The 20,796-nt window shown below is 35.9% G+C and overlaps 1 protein-coding gene across 1 annotated transcript; it reads right to left on the bottom strand.

Moving 5' to 3' along the window:
• Window positions 1-1,663: 1,663 nt before the first annotated feature.
• On the bottom strand, window positions 1,664-20,550 carry LOC103715165 (zinc finger CCCH domain protein). Its single transcript, XM_008802704.6, has 12 exons — window positions 20,411-20,550; window positions 17,818-19,242; window positions 15,904-15,911; window positions 12,113-12,288; window positions 11,380-11,440; window positions 11,200-11,298; window positions 8,541-8,635; window positions 8,172-8,285; window positions 5,569-5,636; window positions 4,400-4,510; window positions 2,719-2,962; window positions 1,664-1,994 (listed from the first exon to the last, which is right to left on the bottom strand). The coding sequence occupies exons 2-12, from the start codon at window positions 19,137-19,139 to the stop codon at window positions 1,884-1,886; spliced, it is 2,409 nt and encodes an 802-aa protein (XP_008800926.3). The 5' UTR covers window positions 19,140-19,242; window positions 20,411-20,550; the 3' UTR covers window positions 1,664-1,883.
• Between the last annotated feature and the right edge of the window lie 246 nt (window positions 20,551-20,796).

Here is a 20,796-nt window from a genome sequence, read left to right as displayed (position 1 = left end):
TTAAAGTAGGTCGTTCGCAGTCGAATATATGGGTTGAGTCATAATTGCCACCCTTAATAGAAATGCTTCAATTTTCCAAAACCTAATCACCACTCTTGTCTAATATTGTCATTATGGACATCACATTCTAATTCCAATTTCGATTTCTGCCATGAACCAAATGCATCAAGAAATATAGCCATTCTGATTGCTATTACAGCTCCGATTCCGGTGTGAACCAAATGCACCCTACATACTATGTCACGTCGAGACTTCTAATATTAAAATGGCAACAAATATTGGGGCAAGTAATTTATCAAAATATATGATAGAGGCGGTTGGGGGATTTGTAAAACTGAATGACCCCGTACTCGAACAAATTTTATGGGATACAGATATGGTACTGCTGGGGTTTTAACCAGGTTCAGCAGGAATTGGATCGTTGGGTTCTATCTTAAATGCCAGGAAAATTGTATCCTGCTGCTTTAGAAGTGTAAAGCAGTAGCATTGTTTAAGCATTTGCTTCGTGATTTGCATGTATTTCCATCTCACCCTCTAGGTGCGGAGTCCTGACAATATTAGAACCACACCAGATGGGCCGGACCCGGGCTGCTATGAGTTTAGGAGGCCCGCAAAAAACCAGCCCATGACGATCCCCTACGCGTTCTCAGGGTTGGGCCTCTGGTCCACAGTTTGGGATTGCCTCTCGCAGTAAAATTCTTGTACCAAGGAAGACTTGGTCTTCCATGATGGTTACGAGCTGCTACGACCGTTATATTACAAGTACCCGGAAAAGACCCGTTGGGGGCTCATTTTGGCAATAGAATTGACACTAAACAATATTAGTATGATGATAAATGATTCAAAATTCACTTAAGTCCTTGGAAAAACATTTGGGGCTCGTTTGAAGAAGGAAAAGTGTGATCAACAGAAAAGTAATAAGATGCCTCTTGTTTGGTTGGAGTTTTTAAAGGAGAGAGATGGAAAAATTGTATTCCTATGAAAATATGATTTCCACATTTCATGAAAAAAATTTTCCCATGAGAAACATGAAAAAGTTACTTTCCTATGAGGTGGAAATCACTTCATCTTTATTTTTTTGCAAAAAAATCCTTCAGCATTAAAAAAGCATTAAAGTTACTTTTGCAAAAATTACACAACTTTTTTAGGAGTGTAGATGGTCAACCAAACATAAGCACTTTGAAAATTTGTCACTTTTCCATGTTTAACCCAACATACCAAAAGTATATTCCCATGCATTTTCTTTCTAGAAATTTTCTTTCCAAAAATCATATTCTTAGAAGGAAAAATGTTTCCCGCAAACCAAACGGACCCTTGATTTGTTTTCCCTTCAGCCATGCAACAAACAATAATACGAAGGGCCAGAAAAATTAGGATGTAGCTATGACCACAAGACTAGATTTTTCGGCAAGTTATTAAGCTAGCGATCCAGAGCAGCATCACAGGGAAAGAATGAACAAAAAGACTGGATGACTGATCATTCTTCCAGAGGCAAAGATTATCGCAAACCAACGAACAAGTTCAGTTCAAAGATTCAAGTTTGCTCTTAATTGCCGTGAACAAAATTTGTCCAATAATTAACCACCATCCCAGCTGACCGTTTTTAGTAAACCTAAATATGGAAGGGAAACACAGATAAATTCATGAACCATTCCCGCTGAGATTAAGAATAAACTATCATAAATATCATTTACTCATAAAATTAGCGAATTTGGTGACCTAGAGTCAACCTGATTACACAAAGGAAATCACACCTTCAAGACTCAACTACGTAGAGGAAAGAAGCTTTACCTATCAGAGTCAGCATTATGCACATGGATGCAAGCATTTTGCATGAAATTATAAATAAATGTAAGGAGCCTAGAGATATATATATCGGATTGCTAATTCGGGGAGAGAAAATGGACTCGAGCAAGAGCATACTCCTTCCCTGCCACCCAAACACCAGTCTGTGACCACTGTACGTCTTCCCAATCCAAATTCTCCTCCAATACCTGCACCATTGAAACAGTAATATAAGTAAAAAACTATGACTGTTTAGAGTGAGAACACATGATCTCAAAGCACCAGGCTGCCAGGCTATTACATGAATGAACAATGAGAAATGCTAACATCCGAACAGCCTGGTACACAGCACCAGAAAAAGCCCATGATTCTGAACAGGTGGATGGGTGTAACAGGAAATGACTACCAACCGATTATATATGTGATATATATATCTATATGTGTGTGTGTGTGTATGACTAGATTTTTCTTAAGAGTTCCATACCAAAACCAGCCAGACATTTCAACAAGTTATCAGATTTAGACTAACAGGTAATAGCAGCCTCTGCCGGAGAGCAACAAAATTTTGACAAGGAGTTGATCATGGTGGATAAAAATGATTCTAGCAACCAAAAAAAAATTAACTCAAACATCTCATTTCAATTCAAAGTGAACCTGACTACCTGTGGTTGATAAAATGATAAACTAACTGAAGTGCAATAGTTGCTTAAGAGAGCACAAAATTAACATACCATCAAAGAAAAAAAAAAAGTTAGCCCCAGAAAATGCTTCAAAATGTCATCCAAATAGTGCCAACTAAAGATTACCTCCAAAACCTACTTGTGACTTCACCCTAAATTAACCATCATACAGACAGCTAGCTATACTCAACAAAAAGTACCAAAACAGACTTATTAGGATGCTTGTCTCAGTGAAGGGGAATCAGCTACCTACCTCCACATGTTCTATGGGTAATGGGAGTCCAATGGAACGCATAGTTTTCTCTGGAAAAATCTTCTTACAGCGAGACCACCGAAACACATCAATGACATTCTCGCGGTCTGTTGAATTTCTGTCCCCGTTTTGGACATGAGAGCTATGGGTTTGAGGCTTCTCCTGCTCTGACTCTGGTGCTTGAGATGAAGTTGGCATTGTTCCATTACAAACAGTCTTCTCCCCATTGAAGCATAACTCATACCTGCAAGGAAAAAAAAATCAAAAAAAGGACATGGTTCAGAATAGTGATAATTTTAATACTGCTAAAGGCAACCCCAAGTTTATCATAAAAGATCAATTTACTTCTCAAAACCCCAACCCCCCTCCCAAAAGGAAAAACATAATAAGGGACCAGTATCCTCAGCATTCAACAACCAGCTTTATTGAAATACATTGGCAAATAGCATAGTTCCTTAACTAACAAATATATTACAAATTTCAAGTTTAAACAGGAAGAATGGAAGAACCCACTTCTCATAAGTCCTCTTATACAGCAACATAATGAAATGCCCACCCAATTGGGCTGCTCTCGCCCATCTTTCAATTTCAGCTAATCAATCCCAATGAGAGAGAGAGAGAATCTTATTTTGAATCTTTGCAACCCCACTTTGAACCCTTTTGTGCAAACTTGCTCCCTGAACAATATTAGATCTCCAAACCATGCGATACATTATCTATGGCATAACTATGCAGCCATGGTTAACCATACGAAAAAATGTAGTATCAATAGAAAATTGCATCAGACATCCTCATCTTCGACAACTTAAGAACACCCAAAACAAACATAAAGACCTCTTAGACAAAACTTAAACCACCGGAATTGTATTTCAAATAGAAAATATAAGGTATGGAAATCCCTATGTAAATGATACAAAGAAGAGAGAGATGTAAGTTTAGCTACTAGATATCCGCTACAAAACCGATTTATAATCATGAAAACCTGTAGTTCACACTGAATATTAAAATATCTAGATTTCCTTATTACATCACCCTGTGCTTAACTTTGTCAATAATATCAATTGCATCTATAATCTATTAATTGGTGTCACTTTTCATAGATTACCCTGACCCAAAATCCTTTATGATAATCAAAATGAGCGAAACCTGGAGGAGTTAACTCCAGCTGATTGAAGTAGACTATATGATAGCCACAATACACTGGATCATTCCTAGTACCAGGACTGCACTACTAACTTCATGATAATCTAATATAATCATGATTCACTGGATGATTTCTAGTACTACCAGGACAAGCCTATATTAATTCCCTACTCTTAACAGTAACAGTGACCAAGGAATATCAGAAAATGTTGAATAGTTCCCTAAGATGTAATATTTCAAGAACAAATGGGACAGAGAGGCTCAGTAAGTACGCAAGATGCTGTAAACTAACCAATACTTAAAAGCCTTTCTTTAATCAGCACCATCTAGATATGTACATGGAATTGATCAATTGTTTTTAGTACAAAATAAAAAGTAATGTACAATACAGAAGTAATTCACCTCTACTGGCAATATACTTTAACAGTGAGCACAATAGATCATAACAAATAATTATGAAGACTTTTCAAATAATAAAATGAATGAAAATACTAAGACAACTTCTCAAGGAAAATAAAATTCTATGTAAAGATCATACCTATTAAAATGTGTTTCCAGATATAGAACTTCACCCTTCTTCAGCCGTGCTGAAGTATAGAGAGGCTTCTTCAGCCCCTTATCAGCAACTATATTAATACTGTATTTCAGCCTGAGGCAATAAAGATGGAGAGGAAAAAACAAAAGTCATTTCATCATATAAAATGCATTTAATAGACTTTGTGTGTGAATTTCATCATGATTGCTACAATGACATTGACAAAAAGTCTGCAACTTAAAGTGTCCAACTGGAATAACTCTGAAAATCATTAAATCTGAAATTGTGTCATCATGTCAAGTTCAAAATGAAGTAACCATAGGACATATAAATTAAAAATCAAACGAGATGCAATCCATGAACCAACATCATCTAATTTCTATAAACATAATATAATTATTCCAAGCTTTTACTTTGCACAATCTACTCAGGTTTGCATTATATAATAAAAATCAAACGAGATGCAATCCATGAACCGACATCATCTAATTTCTATAAATATAATATAATTATGCTAATCTTTTACTTTGCACCATCTACTCAGGTTTCCATTATATAATTCCGTAAAGTGCAACTGACATGACTCTAAGTACCCAATATAGGTTCTCTTGGGACTTTTCTGATGAAAAGTCAATAAGAAAAGAAAAGAAAAGGCCAATATGCATAACTATTAGAAGCTCAAAAATATCAGAGAGAAGTAGAAAACAAGCATGAAACCATCAAGCTTTTAAAAATATCAATACATAAGTTATCGCATATTAGCGGGACGAGACACCTTAGTCATGGTTGGGGCAAAAAGTTTTGCAGTAACTGAGGAATATCAAATTTGGCAAACTGTCACCAATTGCTAGTAATAGAGTTAAACAACTGGTGATAAGATCATATATTAGTTTATTATCGAAACACAAAATTTTTAACAAATAAAAAATGATAACTATGTGAATAGATGAGAATATTTTTTGTATCATAGTTGATGACTATCAGATCAATAAGAAGCAAAAATTAAATTCTTATATCTACATGAATTTTCCCCGTATAAATTTCAAGAAATAAATATCATATATATAATAAGCTATGTCCCACAATAATTATGTTTCAAACATCTGAAATTACACTGGCATTGGAGTAACATAGCGTCCATATAAAAGTTATTAGGTGAGAATAGATACTACCATGGCTCATTGCAGAGATTGTACTGAATCGTGACTTCACGGACAAACCTTTGTTGCCGCAATGCATTCTGCAGCAAAAATCATGCAATGCCTCTTCAACCAATACAAATCGCATGTTTTTTTCTTATGGTAACGTCAAAAATTTTAATACTGTGGTGTAAAAATGAGAGATACAATAGTTTAAAAGTAAATAACAATCAAGAAATAAGTGAAACAAGACAAAGTTTCCAAGCACACCAAGGACTAGAAACGTACAAGATAACAATGATGAACCACAACATCAGAAAATTTATGTGGTCCTAATCCAGCTCAAGATGCCCTATATCTTATTAAGGAGTTGCCTTGGGTGTTTTCTATAATAACATGTGCTAATTAGAGGCATCTATATACATTAAAAGCATCGATCCTTATGTAAGGAAACGACATGCACTTCGGAGAATATACATTTGTCAGAAATCTAAGCATGAATCTCTTTCGATTGAAGTGTGGTGTACTAATTTGTGCCATACAAAATGAAAAAATTCTGGAGACTAAGAAATGGGACTTTGTTACCAGACTTTCATATTTAGTAATGTTTGGATATAATGAAATTCGAAGGCTTTAAGACTTGATAATACCCCGTTTTTTGAGAGTGGGACAAAAGGAGGGAGATCCACTCACAGTATAATTACTCAGGTCCAAATACTTCAGATGCACCATAACCCAGAACCTCTTGGTTGCCAAGCAGAGGGCTGTAACCATTGGGATAAGCATTTAAAATTGGGATAAATAAAACATTTACTTAAAATAAGGTTTGTTTCTGGGCCTGGTCACCAACTGAACTGACGGACCATGCTTATAAAGAAGGACTACTGAAACTAAGTCAGATAGAAAGGAAAAGAGAGCTAGTAGGTGATTGTGGGTGAAAGTGGGGGAACAAGGAATTTATTGGCTTTATGGGTACTGTATTATAAGTAATTGTTCCATGCATTTTGAAGTTAAGATCTCTTGTGCTTTTTAAAACTCAAATTGATTCCAGGTCTAGGTATCCTTTTAAATATCTAAAAGCTTTGTTGTTTTCCGAAATTTACGGTTTCTCATTGCAGTTTGGAGTCTAATTAGCTTCAAATACATAAAATTGTTATGTGTTCTGATGCTGTAACTAGCTAAAAGTCTTTGGCTCATTCTTATATGGACATCTGGATCTATGCGAGTACAAATTTGTGTTTTAAGTGTCTATTTCCTTGCACCCCTAAATGCTCAACCACCTGACACTTGCCTGACAGTTCGGGCTACTCAGTCTACTGGACGACTGCTTAGAGCAAAAAAGAGAGATGATTTGCTGACAGAGCGACTACTTTGGAAATTTTAATCATGAGTGTTCAAGTTAATATTTTTGAACTCATATTTACGCTTGAAACATGCATCTGTTGTGCACAAGAGTGCTTGTTGACATTGGTGCCTTCTAATAAAAATTTCAAAATGACATGTGAAGTTATGTTTACTCTGAAAATAATGCAATATGTGTAATATATAATTATATATGTCAAGGCAGGTAGTATATTTGGATCCCAACTGAACTATCTATGAGATATAGACAAATCACTAATCAAGTGGTATATCTGGGACCCAAATCAATGATGAGGGCATATGTGGACCTCTAGCCTTGTGGTATATCTGGGCCTATGAATTATTGATGATTAATATAAGCGGAACTCTAGTTAGGTGATATATTGGTCAAATGCTCCTCTGAACTTATATTTTGGAGGTCATGACTTATGGACGAGGCCATATGTGCACTTTGAGAATATTGGTGGTGGCCTCATTCTTGTTATCAATGAGGATATACACAACATCATCTGCATTAGCAATGGACATATACTTGGCCTTGAAAAACTGGGAACTTTATAAAAAAATGTGAACCATTGTGAATTACCTAAGCTGTTTTTATAAATTAAATATGATCAACTTTTGCAGTGTCTCATTTCATATTAGAAATCCTGATTTTAGTACATCATTACAAAATCATTTTGTTGAACTTTTGTTTGACCTTTCTGGCATTATTTTTTGCATTTAAGAATTTATGCTATATGTTCCAAATTCATTTTTTTCTACTGGGAATACTTTTGAACAGAGTGAAGATTACTTATAGAGATATGTAGCTCATTCAAACATTATGGAACCTTTTCAGAGTGAATAGTTGGAGCGGACAATCTGAAGGAAGCGGGCTCGATAACTAGGGTTGCCTGTTGGGTTTGGTGATGGTTGAGACTTGAGACAATACTGGCACCTTAATATTATTGCATGTCACATGGTACTACGCATCTTTATAAAGCTATAGTACTGTATTATATGTAAATGCACTTTTTATACCTAAGACTTATGGTTGTGTACCCTTTTACTAAATTATTCAATCATACAGCGTGTTTAAAGATGGCCTACTCTTAATGTAACTTCTCCAGCAACTACAATGGTCGCTCCTTGGGACTCAACAAGGTTTGAGCCTCAGGAAGTCACAACTTAATAATATACATAATTGCATGAAAACAGTCTGAAATTCATGACATGGCTAAAACATGCTTAATGGTGCGAAAAAAATATATATAGGACACCCATGCTATTACCGAAGCTGCAGCTCTTGTTGTCATAGTGCGTTCAACAGATACAGGAGCAAGAGTTGGTTCCACTGCTGATGTATGGGTAAGACGAGGCTCCAGATCGATTGTCCCACCACCTTTCTGTCACATAAAATAAAATTGAGCCAAAGAAAAATGACATATTATAGAACATGAATTTGCCAGATCATTTCCAGCATTGGCAATACGAAGTGCAGATCAAAAGAATACAAATCATGAACTACATGAAGTTATACACTAATCCGTCCACTTAATGAGAAGATTAGACGGTTGGTAATCTGAAAATAGCAGTTTATAAGAGCAATATGGGTATCCCAAGTATAGCCGAAGTAAGAAATAATAGCAGATGTTTATTGCCTTCACAATGCAGCATCGCTCTACACGAAAACTGCAGCCGATTCCAGCTCCCCAGGCACGTGAACGAACATTATTCCTCAAGGTTGAAGTGTAGCCTAAACAAATATTAAGAAAATAAATCTCAAAAACTATACAAATGATATAGTTTCATTTAAGGAAAAAAAGATGTCTGCAGCAAACAACAAACAAACGACTACTTGTTCACCTGTAGTAGTTCAACAAGTATAAATGGTACCTCCAAAGAAGAATCGAGCTAAAATAGTCAAGTCTATTATTTAAAATAGTATTGAGGAGCACTATCGCTTTTAAAACATCAAAAAGGCAGGCTTAAAAATTTTGCATGAACTAAAAGAACCAAAGTGGATAGTAATGAATATTCATAATCATGAAAGCTCCTAGTGGTATATGCAGTTTGCAGGGCATTTGTGGAAGAGTGGGATCTTTCAACTTAGTTTTCTCTGCAGCATACAAAATGCTGGAACAACCTCCGACAGAGTAGTTCCCTGGAGCCTCGTGCTAGAAAATGTTGCCAATCTACTGATAGGTCTCTGCAATTCATGCACCCACATTTGAGTAGCACATGAAAAGCTCCTTTTTCGTAGCATTGTATGATCAAGAGAATAGCAGCTGATAATCTCAGAATAAACTTCCAAAATGGGAGAGAAGTAGACTAATAATCATCATTAGAAAAAACCCTACTTATATGGGTCCCACACTTAGGATCATTGCAGGTCCTGCATATCAAGGAGGCATGTGCAGCACGTGACACATTGAAATAACGACCTTTACATATTCATGTTTTATATCATTACTTTGACTACTTTTGGAAGGATGCCTTTTGGAAGCAAACACAAGAGACATTATGTATACTTTGCTTATGGTTCAAGTTGTCATAGCAAGCAGGAAACAGCTTTTTTACACAAACAGTCAAAGGTTGATAAGAAGTAGCATATATCAAGATGGAGGCCAGGTTTAAAATTGTTTCAGTCCATAATGCCTAATAAACAGACAAGGCAAGTTCAAGAACTCCTACTGGAGCGAACCTGCCTGTCATCTATAGGTTCCAAAGCTGTGATGCCTGTACCTCAATTCTATTAGTCAGATTATAACAGATGAAGGGTAGGCAGTACCATTGCAAATCTTTAATGTGGCACCTGCCATTAAATTAATGCAATAACTCAGAGGAGGAATGGATTACCCTGGCAAGGTTCAGGTGTCTAGTTACACACAAGGTACTCAAGAATAGGGAGAAGTAAAATTCAAGGATCGTTGTAGAGTTTGTCATTAGATAGTATAGCTATTTTGGTCTGGTTCAAGCTCAATAGATCAATTTGTTCCACTTCTCATAACTGCAAGTCAACATTGCAGTCCTCATCAGATCGTAATAGGTTATTGCAAGTGATAGTATTATGGTAAAACTGCCCCTAATTAATAAGCTAAAAAATATTCCTTACATTTCATCAAAATTAAAATCAGACTAGGTATTTAAAATGTAAAATTCAGGGATCCTTGTAGAGACTGGAATTTGACAATATAGCAAACTTGGTTTGCTTCAAGCTAACTAGATCAAGTTGTTCTACTTATCACAATGCAAGTTGAAATGTCAGTTCTAGTATTAAGTAAAGGCAAATAACTGATTAAAAAGCTAAAGAATATTCCCTAAACCATAAGATTTAAATATTATGTATTTAGATGCTTTCTGAAAAAATACAGCAATTTGTCCAATCCTTTTACATAAGGAATTACTGCAAATGTCAGAGGAAGTGCAGAGGCTATTGCGAAAACACTGTTTAGTTATTACAAATTCCAGATTCCTCCAAGTCATAATACGTTCCATATAAAAGTATATAATCAGCTTATACTACTACGTTAACTATCAATTCAATAGGCCCAGAAACTTGATCCAATTCAAATTAGTCATGTCTCCAAGGATGAGGCCACAAAAAAAACAAAGAACAAAAGACATCAGGCCTAGTTACTTGGGCCCCCATTCATGTCTGGACTGGGCATAGATCTATTAATAACCTGCAATATGTGTGCACTAAGTGAGCCCCAACATGTATAAGAAAAACCATCCGACCAACTTGCAGCAATTCTTAAAATAATAAGCAACATTGAAGCCATACAAATGGACATTCCATATCAACAATTTTCTTAATTGCATTCACAGTTCAAAGACACAGAAGTTCTTAACCATGATAAACTATTCTACCTAGCATATTGTGCTTGCAGCTTATACAGAACATCAAAACCAGGACAAGTACTTGATTCTAGTTACATATGCATTAACTGATCTAAAAATTAACTACTCATATTATTTCTTCAAGTATCACTAAGATACCAGATGATATAGAGAGAATGCATTTCACTCTGTGATAACATGTCATTCACAAATATCAACATTATAAAGTTTCACAAAAAAAAATCTAGGTACTAAAGTTAGAAAAAACCACTTTCATTGTAAGTCAATATAAAATAAAAAAATAACCAATATCACCCAATTCTAGTGTAAAGACACTATCCCAAATTAATCAATAAGATGTGTCTAATGCACATAAAGCTACACAGCTATGTTGATGCAGTTGAAAGCATTTACAACTCCCAATATGCATAACATACAAAAAATAATATGTAAATAGTGTTGAAATTGTGAACTTACTATCTTGTGGTGGCAGAATTCGTACTGTTGCCCGTAACTCCTGAATGGCAGGTGGGGGAGGGGATGATGTTGGGCAACAGTAACCAGTGTGCATGAGAACTGGCAAAGAAGACCCATATAAGAACATTAATGTAAGGATGAAAATAAGGTCACAAATAGCATGCATAAGAAAATAGATACCGGCAACTAGATCTGAATCATTCGTATATATATCTGTTCCCCATAGCTGGGCACCTTTGACCTGCAAATGCATCTGTTAATAACCCCCTAAACAACATATATTTCAAAAAATAACCAAACAACCACTAGAGATGCATTACAAGCTAATAACATCTGATGTCTTATTTTAGGATCTACAAACACCATGCATAAATGCAGAGGCAATGAACCTTACACCAATAACTTTTCTTTTGGGACATATTTTTGACTAAACATGTAGCCTCATCAATTCCTATGATTAAGATCATATAAAATAGACCTTTTTCGTTTCTCATTATAAATTGTATATAAACACAGTAGATCTCAATAAATGTGTAGGTATATATGGACATAAAATGTAAACACAGTAGACCTCCAGCTAACTGGCATAAACCAAAGAACTTTGGTACATCTGTTGGCATTACGTTAGCACTTGTTATAAACACCACTAATTCACTTTGCAGGCTCTTTTTATAGTTATGCCCTACAAAAGATGTCATATGACTTATTCGATGGGGCTAACTATAAGGAATTTCAGAGAAAATAGTCGTGTCATCATTATTGACCACTTATAGCAAGTTGCCACAATCATTTTCACATGCCCTACATAATTTACAAGCTAAAAAAATTCTCACTAAGTATTCAACAGAACACTGAGAGATTGTGTATCAAAATGATAATAAGAATATTTTTTTCCTAATCAATTAGTGCTCACTTGATGGTTAGTGGAAGTAACATATTCGGCAGGTATTCGGATTTCCAAAGTTGGACCATTTTGCAAGCTTTCATCACTTTTAGTATCTTGAGATGCTTCAAATTCTTTCCAAGATTTTAAAAGTTCTTGCATGCATTCGCCAGCTTTATAAACAATTGCAGATACTTCAGGTTTACCTGCAATATATGGACAACCAATTACAGACAACAAAGGAAATAACAAATATTGTCAGAGCATAAATAAGTAACTATGTACTCTATTCCCAAAAACAACCATTAAAAACATGTGGAATCCTAAAGCTCCTTGCCTGTATTCCTCGGCATGAGTAAACAAATTAAAATCTCCCCTTATCTTTACCGCATTTTTTCCAATAAATAAACACAATCAAGACAAAATTATCTAGTCCAGGTCCAGTTGTATTTAAAATGGAACCAGACAAAAGGTCCAAAATTAGGTGTAATGGCATTGATTTGTGTGGATCCTTCAGGTCAAAGTTGATAGAATCAGGTTGCCTGTCTAACACTTAATCCACATACCAGAAGTATTTGACAGGAACTGAAATCATAACTTAAGCAATTGGCTTTACTTGATACTCAGATAGATAAATTCTAATTAAATCATTTATTTACATTCAAATGCAACCTATTCATAGGAAGTGGCATAAACATCAAAAGCACTGCCTAAGTGCCTAGGCACTTAGAGAGCATAGGTCATGGAAGGGCAGGCACTCTTATATTAGCAGATATATGCTCTTTCCTTTTGGTGCTTTTGCACTTTATTTTCATTATTGTGACTGAAAAACATTCAATTAAAAGAAAATAACATAAGATATATTTCCACTTCACTTTCTTCCAAGTTCCAATCCGACACCTCCCTCATCTCTCAATGGTACTATGGCAAGTTATTCCCTTCTGCAACTGTCATCTACCCATCTGCCTATGCACCACCAACTAGAGGCTCAGGAGGACACCTCCAACAGCCACTCAACCACTAGCTGCCCTCTAATAGGTGCCCACAGTTTGTCTGATTGCCAAAAGGCCTCCTTTTTTTATTTTTTACACTACTTACTCTTTTCCTTTTTGCTTCCTCTTTTCTTCTCTTCTGCTTTGCCTTCTCATTTGAAAAAAGAAAAAATCAATTCTTTTTCTTCTCCTTTTCTTCATCTTCTTCTTTTCATCCCTATTTCTGTTTATTTTCCATTTCTCTATTTTTCTGATTTTCTCTATTTCCCTCACTGTTGCAATTTTTTTGGGTGGGGGGTATGCAATATGGGATTTATAAGCTTCAGTTTTCTATTATTATAGTAGTCAAATTTGTAGTTTTCAGAATTAACTTTTAAAATTAACTCTGCTTCTCCTTTATCACTCTTATGTTGGACTTGGTCAATTAGTAAAATGAAACCATGCTATGGTTAATCAATTTCTATGCTATAACAGTGTATTTGTTTTATAATATATTATTTGAAAAAAGAATGAGTAACTACATTATTTTTAGATAGTTAGGCTCCCTACCAACTAGGGGATGCCTCGCTGCCTTAAAAACTTGATCAGAAAAAACAAGAACCTGTGCAATATCAATCTGAGTTCGCATCTTATGCATAAAAGGCAGGGATATCCAGCTCATTAAACAATATTAAATGGTTCATAGGTGCCAGATTTAGCTATTAAGGATGACACAGGAGTTCATCCTAAATAAGCACCTCAATCCTCATACACAACGACTGAAATATAGTGAAGAATTCAACAATAAATCTAGAGCTCAAAGTACTAAAAGATGCTTGAGGAATGATGCAAACGTTTAAACGTAGTCTGTATAACAAATTCAGAACAGACATAAAGCTGAGAGACTGAAAACTTAGACATAAAAGAAGAGAAACTGGAAGTTCACACATAGAACTTTTTCTTTTGAGAATGAGAGAGGTGAAGATGTATGGCCTCAAGTTAGTAACAAGTTAACCTGTTCGGGTGCATTTATTTTAGTGGAAAGCTAGAGGTTATAATCAATAAACTAAACAATCATCAGAAAATTTGCTGGCATGACTTTAAGTTCTAAGAAATACATGTGTGTGATTTAATGAGGATGTGTTATGCATTGTTGCTGGCCCAAGATACCTAGAGTCTTGCATCAATTTGTGTGATCCAATAGTTCCTACCAAAAGGAAAGTTCTCTGAGATGTCAGGGAGTGAAAATTTATAATCTCTGTCTGACAATTATATGTTGTTCTTGTTATCCTAAAAACTACAAAATATGCAGAAAACCAATAATGAAAGAAAATAAAAACAAATAGCACAGCCCAAGACTAAAGATTACTAATACACTTTAAGAGATGAGGGAGGTCATCATTGATCTTTTATCAGCCATTGCTTGCTGGGATCATAATTCTGCCAACATCCATGTTGATGATGGAGAGCTGAACATTAAGGGACATGGGTCAATGCTTATTATAGACTCTGATCATCTCTGTATCATCCAACTTATGTCAGGTTAGCACATTATCATCTAGTAAATATGTTACCTAAAGACATGATTTCAACCTTGCCAAATAGCCCAGGCGACCATGTGGGGTTCGTCGATCGTTTTTGAACCATTACTCTTTGGGGTCATAATTTTGTCAACATCCAACTTGATGATAGAGAGCTGAACTTAAAGAAACACAAATACTTAGTATGGACTCTGATCATCTTTTGAGCCATCCAACTTATGTCAGGTCAACGCATCATCATCTAGTAGAAGTGTTACATAAAGACATGTTTCAAGTTTGCAGCCTTGCCAAGTAGCCTAGGCAACCCCATGTAATAGCCTAGCAATGTCACCCTGGCAGTTTTCTAGGCACTCACTCAGGCAACAGACCTGGTCCAAACTCACCTGATAGTTTTTTGATTTAGCTACAATAAGTTAAACATTTTAACAAACTTCAGAGAATACACTATGAACATAAACAATTAGAACACTTTAAAGATAAATTATAGTCTGTTAAATGCAACCAAATTCATAATAAATATAAAAGAAGATTTGTTGTTTTCTTTAGATGTTTAACACCTAAAATTTAAGCTAATTTACTTTTTCGGTAATATAGCCTTTTTGAAGTCAAAGGTAAATATGCCACTCCATTGTCATCATAAACATGTTATTTATTAGATAAAATCAAAATAAAATTTATATATTACGTATGCATGTTTATATATTATTATGCATGCTTATATACAAGTAATATAGTTATGTATGTATACCTATACATTTGTGTGTTTGCATGTTCATATATACCACATGCATTCACATTATTTTACATATATATATATGTAATTATTAATAGGCACATTTATATATAAGTATTTTTATGTAAGCATGTATATATAATGGTCCTGGCAAGGCTCATCTAGGCATTCAGGGGCTTGTCTATCACCCAGGTGATAGTGTAGGTGCCCAGGCAACTAACTAAATGTAACAACAATACAACAAGCCATACATAGGCCCACAACCATACGATAGGTCTCCCAAGAGTAGGAAGTGAATTGCCAGATTCAAATACTTTCAACAGCATGAATTAAAAATTATAGCCAATAAATCAACCATCATAAAAAAGTAAGCAAAAAGGAAGAAATCAATGGAAAAAAGATGTAAACAATTAAATGCAAGTATGGATATTTCTTTTAGAAGCATATCCATGAACTTAAATTCTAGAAGAGAAACATGGCTTTGCACTGGCAAGATGTTCCCCTTGGTTCAACTTGCAATCAAGCATTTGCATCAGCAAAACCTGTTAAAAGAAGAAATGATATAGATTGGCTGACCTTGAGATCTGCAAAAGGTCAAAAAAGAAAGAGAAAAGTAATCAGCATATGTCTAATAAGGGATAATGAAGCACATAAAGCATATGAAGCTACTAAAAATAGCAGACAGAAAATTATCTCTCAAATTTAAATGATAAATATCCAAATTTTACTACTTTCTGTTCGAGGATACACCTCAAAAAAGCCAAAATTCAACCCAATAAAGGTGGGAGGATGATGTTAAATGCAAAATTGCAAAAAGAATGAATAGATATAAAAAGATGGAGAGATAGAAACCTATTCAGGACATAGCAAGAATATAAATTTCAAAATGCATGCAATAAATCAAAGGACCGTGGACAGAATTAAGGGGGGCCACCACGAGTCAAGGCATCCTAAAGGCTTCAACAATTCTCCAAGTACCTACCCCATGCCTCCCCTTTTATAATATCATTTGCTATTCACATGACCCCACCACCTCTCTCCATAAATTTATCACCCACCTATTTATGAGCCAGATATTTTCTGGTCTATGAACGTATCATTTATCCATTAAGAGGAAAAAGAAAATCTTTGGCCAAATTTCATCAGCTTTAGATAGAGAAATTAAACTAATCACTTGTTCCCACCTTTAAATAACCCCCAAGAAGCCAATTTTCTATGCCACCTAGATGGTTTTCCATTATTCAACTTTTTCTTCTCTATTTCTCTAACAGCAACACTCTAAATTAGTTTCTTTTTCCTTTTTAAGCCACTAAAATAGAGCTTCTCTAGCACATTTCTTTCAATTGTAGTTGTTCCCTTTACTCCCACAAGCTTGTTTTTGCCGACATTTTATTGTATTTTTCTTTTATAAATATAATATCTTGTCATCTGCAGTTATTCTGTCACTCTCCTTATCACCTCAAGGAAGGAGGGAATCTTAGTGTCCTTTTCTTTGGAGTGTGCTTTTCTCTTTTCCTTAAACATAGCTTTCTACAATTGCCTTTTCAAATATAAACCAACTTAGGGGAAAGCAAATGAAGCTAACAATTAAGGTTGTCTAATGACTATATTAGGAATTGCACATCTGTGAAAGTTATTCAGGGATACGCAAATCAGGATCTTCTTTCTCTTCAAAATAAGGTAGATACATAACTGCAGGATTTTGAAGTAAATGCTAAAATATTATAGGCAGCTGACTGGCAGCCAATGGGCTGCTTAGTGCCTAGGAATTGTGCAGGTGCCTAGGAATTGTGCAGGTGTACAGAGGTCAAAGCAGCCCAATGCAGAAATCTGGGGGAAAAAGAAAGAATCCATAAAACACATAATATATCAAATCAAATGATGCTAAGTAAATGGATGGTACTCACATAATAATAAATAATAATGATTACAGATTAATCTCGTCCTTAACGTGCAAACATGATGCAAACAATAAGGCAGGCACCAACGCAGCGGTTCTTAAAAACATTAAGTACAACTAAGAAGCACCAGAGTGAAAAGGTCCTATAACAGCAGACAATATAAGGTCAAGAAAACTGAGAACAGGCTCAGTTCCATATTTTGTATCTTCCTCATAGAAAGGTGGACGTAATGCAGATGATCCAACTGAACCCCGGTGACTACCATCAACTTCTATGCCTAACAAACAAACTGAACACTAAAATTTAAATTAACCATCAATATTTCTCTCAAGCTGGCATGTTAGCACATAAAATAATTAGAAAGTGATATGTATGTGTACATTCAAATTAGCATAAATAAATTGTAAATGTATACATATATATATATATATATATATATATATATATATATATGTGAGTGTGCCTATGAATATTGATGTATGTATATAGATGGAATTTATGTGCATGTGTGCATGAATGCACGGAAGATAAGGTTCCAAAAATTTGCATTTTTAAGAAAGATTCCAAGCGCAATTATATTACAGCATACCCTTCATCACGTCCTCTACACCGGAACCGTGGTTCTCGGTTAGGTACTTGAGGAGTCCCCCTTGACCGCAACATCCTCCTACGTTGCTGAACACCACCAAAAACTTCCTTATCCTTTTCTGTAGCTCCATCTGGTTCTGCACATCCATCATCTGATTCCTTGTCATAACACTTGCTACGCTGTTCATGTCTGTCACCAGCATCTACATCCCTTTCTCTTTTTCTATCTTTAAAATCCCTATCATAAGGTTTCCAGCTGTCATCTTTAAGCCTCTTAGGTTCAAATGTTGAGTTTTCCTGCTCAGCAACTTTGACAGATCCATCCACAAATTCCTTCTCACAGTGTAAACCGTCCTTTTCATTTGCATTTGATGACTCTTTCTTAATAATGTCCTTCTCTCTGTCATTCCGTTCCTTGTCTTTTTGAGTGTCCTTTCTGTCCCTCTCCCACCTCTCCATATCCCTCTCTTCTCGCAGCACTTCTTTGCGTTCATTGCTAGCACCACCTTGTTGCATACTGTTTCTACGGTCATTTCTATCCTTATCCCTTTCTCCATAATCTCTATGTTTGTCATCCTTCCTTTTCCGATCCTTATCTCTGACTTTTTCTTCACCTTTCAGATCAACTTTGTTTTCTCCAACAGCCTCATGTGTTTCCATGGAATCCCGCTCTTCAGTTGTTGTGATATCCTTTCCAGCTTCATCTGTGTTTTGCCTTGCGACACGCCATGAGTCCAAACCATCATTAGGGGACTCAAAATATCTTTTACCCCTTAGATGTTCTTTGCCGTCTTTCCAATTTAGGTGTGAACTTGTTGAAGTGTAATTGTCTTTATCAAATCTGATGTCACCCTTATAGTCAATGTGAGGACCCTTATCAGACTTAGGTTCCTTTTCATCCCCCCTAGTATCCATCCTTGAATCATTCTCAACCTTGCTACCTTGAGTATCCATCCTAGCATCGGTGTGCAGGTCCCTAATCTCTGCCTTTGTTTCCCGGTTTTCAGGCTTAACTTCTCTGGCATCCTTTGAATTTTTGAAATCTAACCTGTTTTCAGATGTAACTGGATGGTCTAAAGAGCTGTTAGGAGTTGAAGGCATCCGATGCAGCAGAGATGATCTCTTGTCAACATCGCGGGGCTCAACACGTGGGACTTTTGCAAATCGTCCATCCTGCCCGTGTTCAAAAGGTAGGTGAAAGTCACTACCAACTGGTTGAATTAGCTTTCCAGGACTCGAGTATATGCCAGTTTCTTCAAGTGGTCGTTTTAAAGGAGTAGAGTGACCTCCCTCCTCATGCAACCTCTTCGGAGCACCACTCATAATATTTCAAATGTTACAACTCAGCTGTTTCTTTGATAAACAGAGAGAGAAAGCAACTGACTGAAAGATCGGGTAGCTTCAATTAACATATGTTCAGAACCTCCTGCTGACAAAAAAACTCAAGTAAGGATTTGGTCTGTAACATAAATAGAAACAGAATGCTTTGTCTTATCATTCTGGGTGAACTTTAATGTAACAATTCCATCAATTGTTTCTACTCAGGGTGCAATTCTGATAAATAGCATTTTGTTTAAATAGCCAAAAACCAACTGGATAGATATTAAAATTGAAAAAAATGCAAACGATATGAATGCTGTGCATGGACTAGGTTATGAACTTCAGATTACATATTGCTGCATCAGGTGTACAAATAGTAGCTAATCTATAAATAGCATCTAATTGTACTCAGGCTTGATGAATTATTGATATTTGAACCCAAGCATAAAATCAGTATTACCCACACCCAATTTTATTCAGCAAATACATATATAGATATGAACATTAAATAAGCAGTAAAATCAGTAGCCATACATGTTCTGGAGAGATACAGATACAAATCCAAAATTAGCCATATCCAATACTAGTTCTAATGGCTGGAGATACAAGCTAGACATCAGTTACATCCATATAAATTGATACAGATATCAATAAGATACTAATTGGTGCACATAATGAATTTAGACCAAATGAGACATTAAAGTCCAATCTATCATACAGTGGTTGCATCTAATATTATTATCTTAAATATATAGAATTATCAGATAAGTAATGGGCCTTTACATCTGAATCACATTCAAAGGCTTTGATTTCAGAAGCATTATATGTTCATATTCAGATTAAATATGCAGAATTCCGAAATCTGATTTACTAATAACTGCCAAAATCGAATTGGCCAGGCACAAAGAAGATAATTGGTTACATATGAGTCCAGTTTAATTCAAACCCTGGGAGGGTAAAAACGAGTAACAGAATGGCAGGTTCTCAATGTTGATTCATATAGCTCGTCACAAGAAAACGAAGACTAATAGATCTAGCCATGAAACGAAAAGTAATTTGTACCAAAAAAAAAACTGTTTTCATTGGTAAAAGGGGAAAAAATTGATTTTCCTAATAACAGAATCATCTCAATTTATTTCCCATGGCAAAAACGAAGAAGAAACACAAACACGCACACGCAATTATGAACTCTGTTCTCCGATTCCTCCTCTCTCTCCAAAGCTTAGGGAAGAAAAGCGAAAAATACTTCACTCCGGAGAAGAAGAAGAAATCACCTCAGCTAGGGAAGAAGACGAGCCACGAGAGATCAACGGGAAACGGCAGCTCGGCGTCGAATCGAGGTGGTTTTGGAAGGGATAATGGCAGCACGGGAAGGGGAAGGGAGAACCTAGGGCAGAGAGGTTGGGGGTTGGGGGCCGGGAGGGGGGAGGGGGGTTGGGTTATAAGTGGTAGGCACGTGTCAATGCACGTGAAAGGGGCATGGATGGTCGTGAGTCAGAATCCCAACTCCTGAAAACTCCCGGAAACGGGTGAACGGTTTTAAGGAGATCAAATAAAAAAAGGAAAACCTGTAAGGGCAAAGTTGTCTTTTGGCTCTAAATTTTTCTGGAAGACGGTGGGTAGTTCTATATACACCCCCCCTGCTCAGGACACCCCCCAA

This window comes from Phoenix dactylifera, chromosome 9, assembly GCF_051530095.1.
Source record: "Phoenix dactylifera cultivar Ajwa chromosome 9, Ajwa_hap1_PhDact_Kaust_v1.1, whole genome shotgun sequence".
Lineage (NCBI taxonomy): Eukaryota > Viridiplantae > Streptophyta > Magnoliopsida > Arecales > Arecaceae > Phoenix > Phoenix dactylifera.
The sequence above is the reverse complement of the archived record's forward strand: the minus strand, read 5'-3'. Positions and strand labels throughout refer to the sequence as shown.

Coding starts and splice junctions, on each gene's coding strand:
- LOC103715165 (XM_008802704.6), bottom strand. CDS start 19,139: ATGAGTGGTGCTCCGAAGAGGTTGCATGAGGAGGGAGGTCACTCTACT. Junction 8,286..8,540: donor AGCGATGCTGCATTGTGAAG/GCAATAAACATC, acceptor TTTATGTGACAG/AAAGGTGGTGGGACAATCGA. Junction 1,995..2,718: donor TACCCATAGAACATGTGGAG/GTAGGTAGCTGA, acceptor TCAATGGTGCAG/GTATTGGAGGAGAATTTGGA.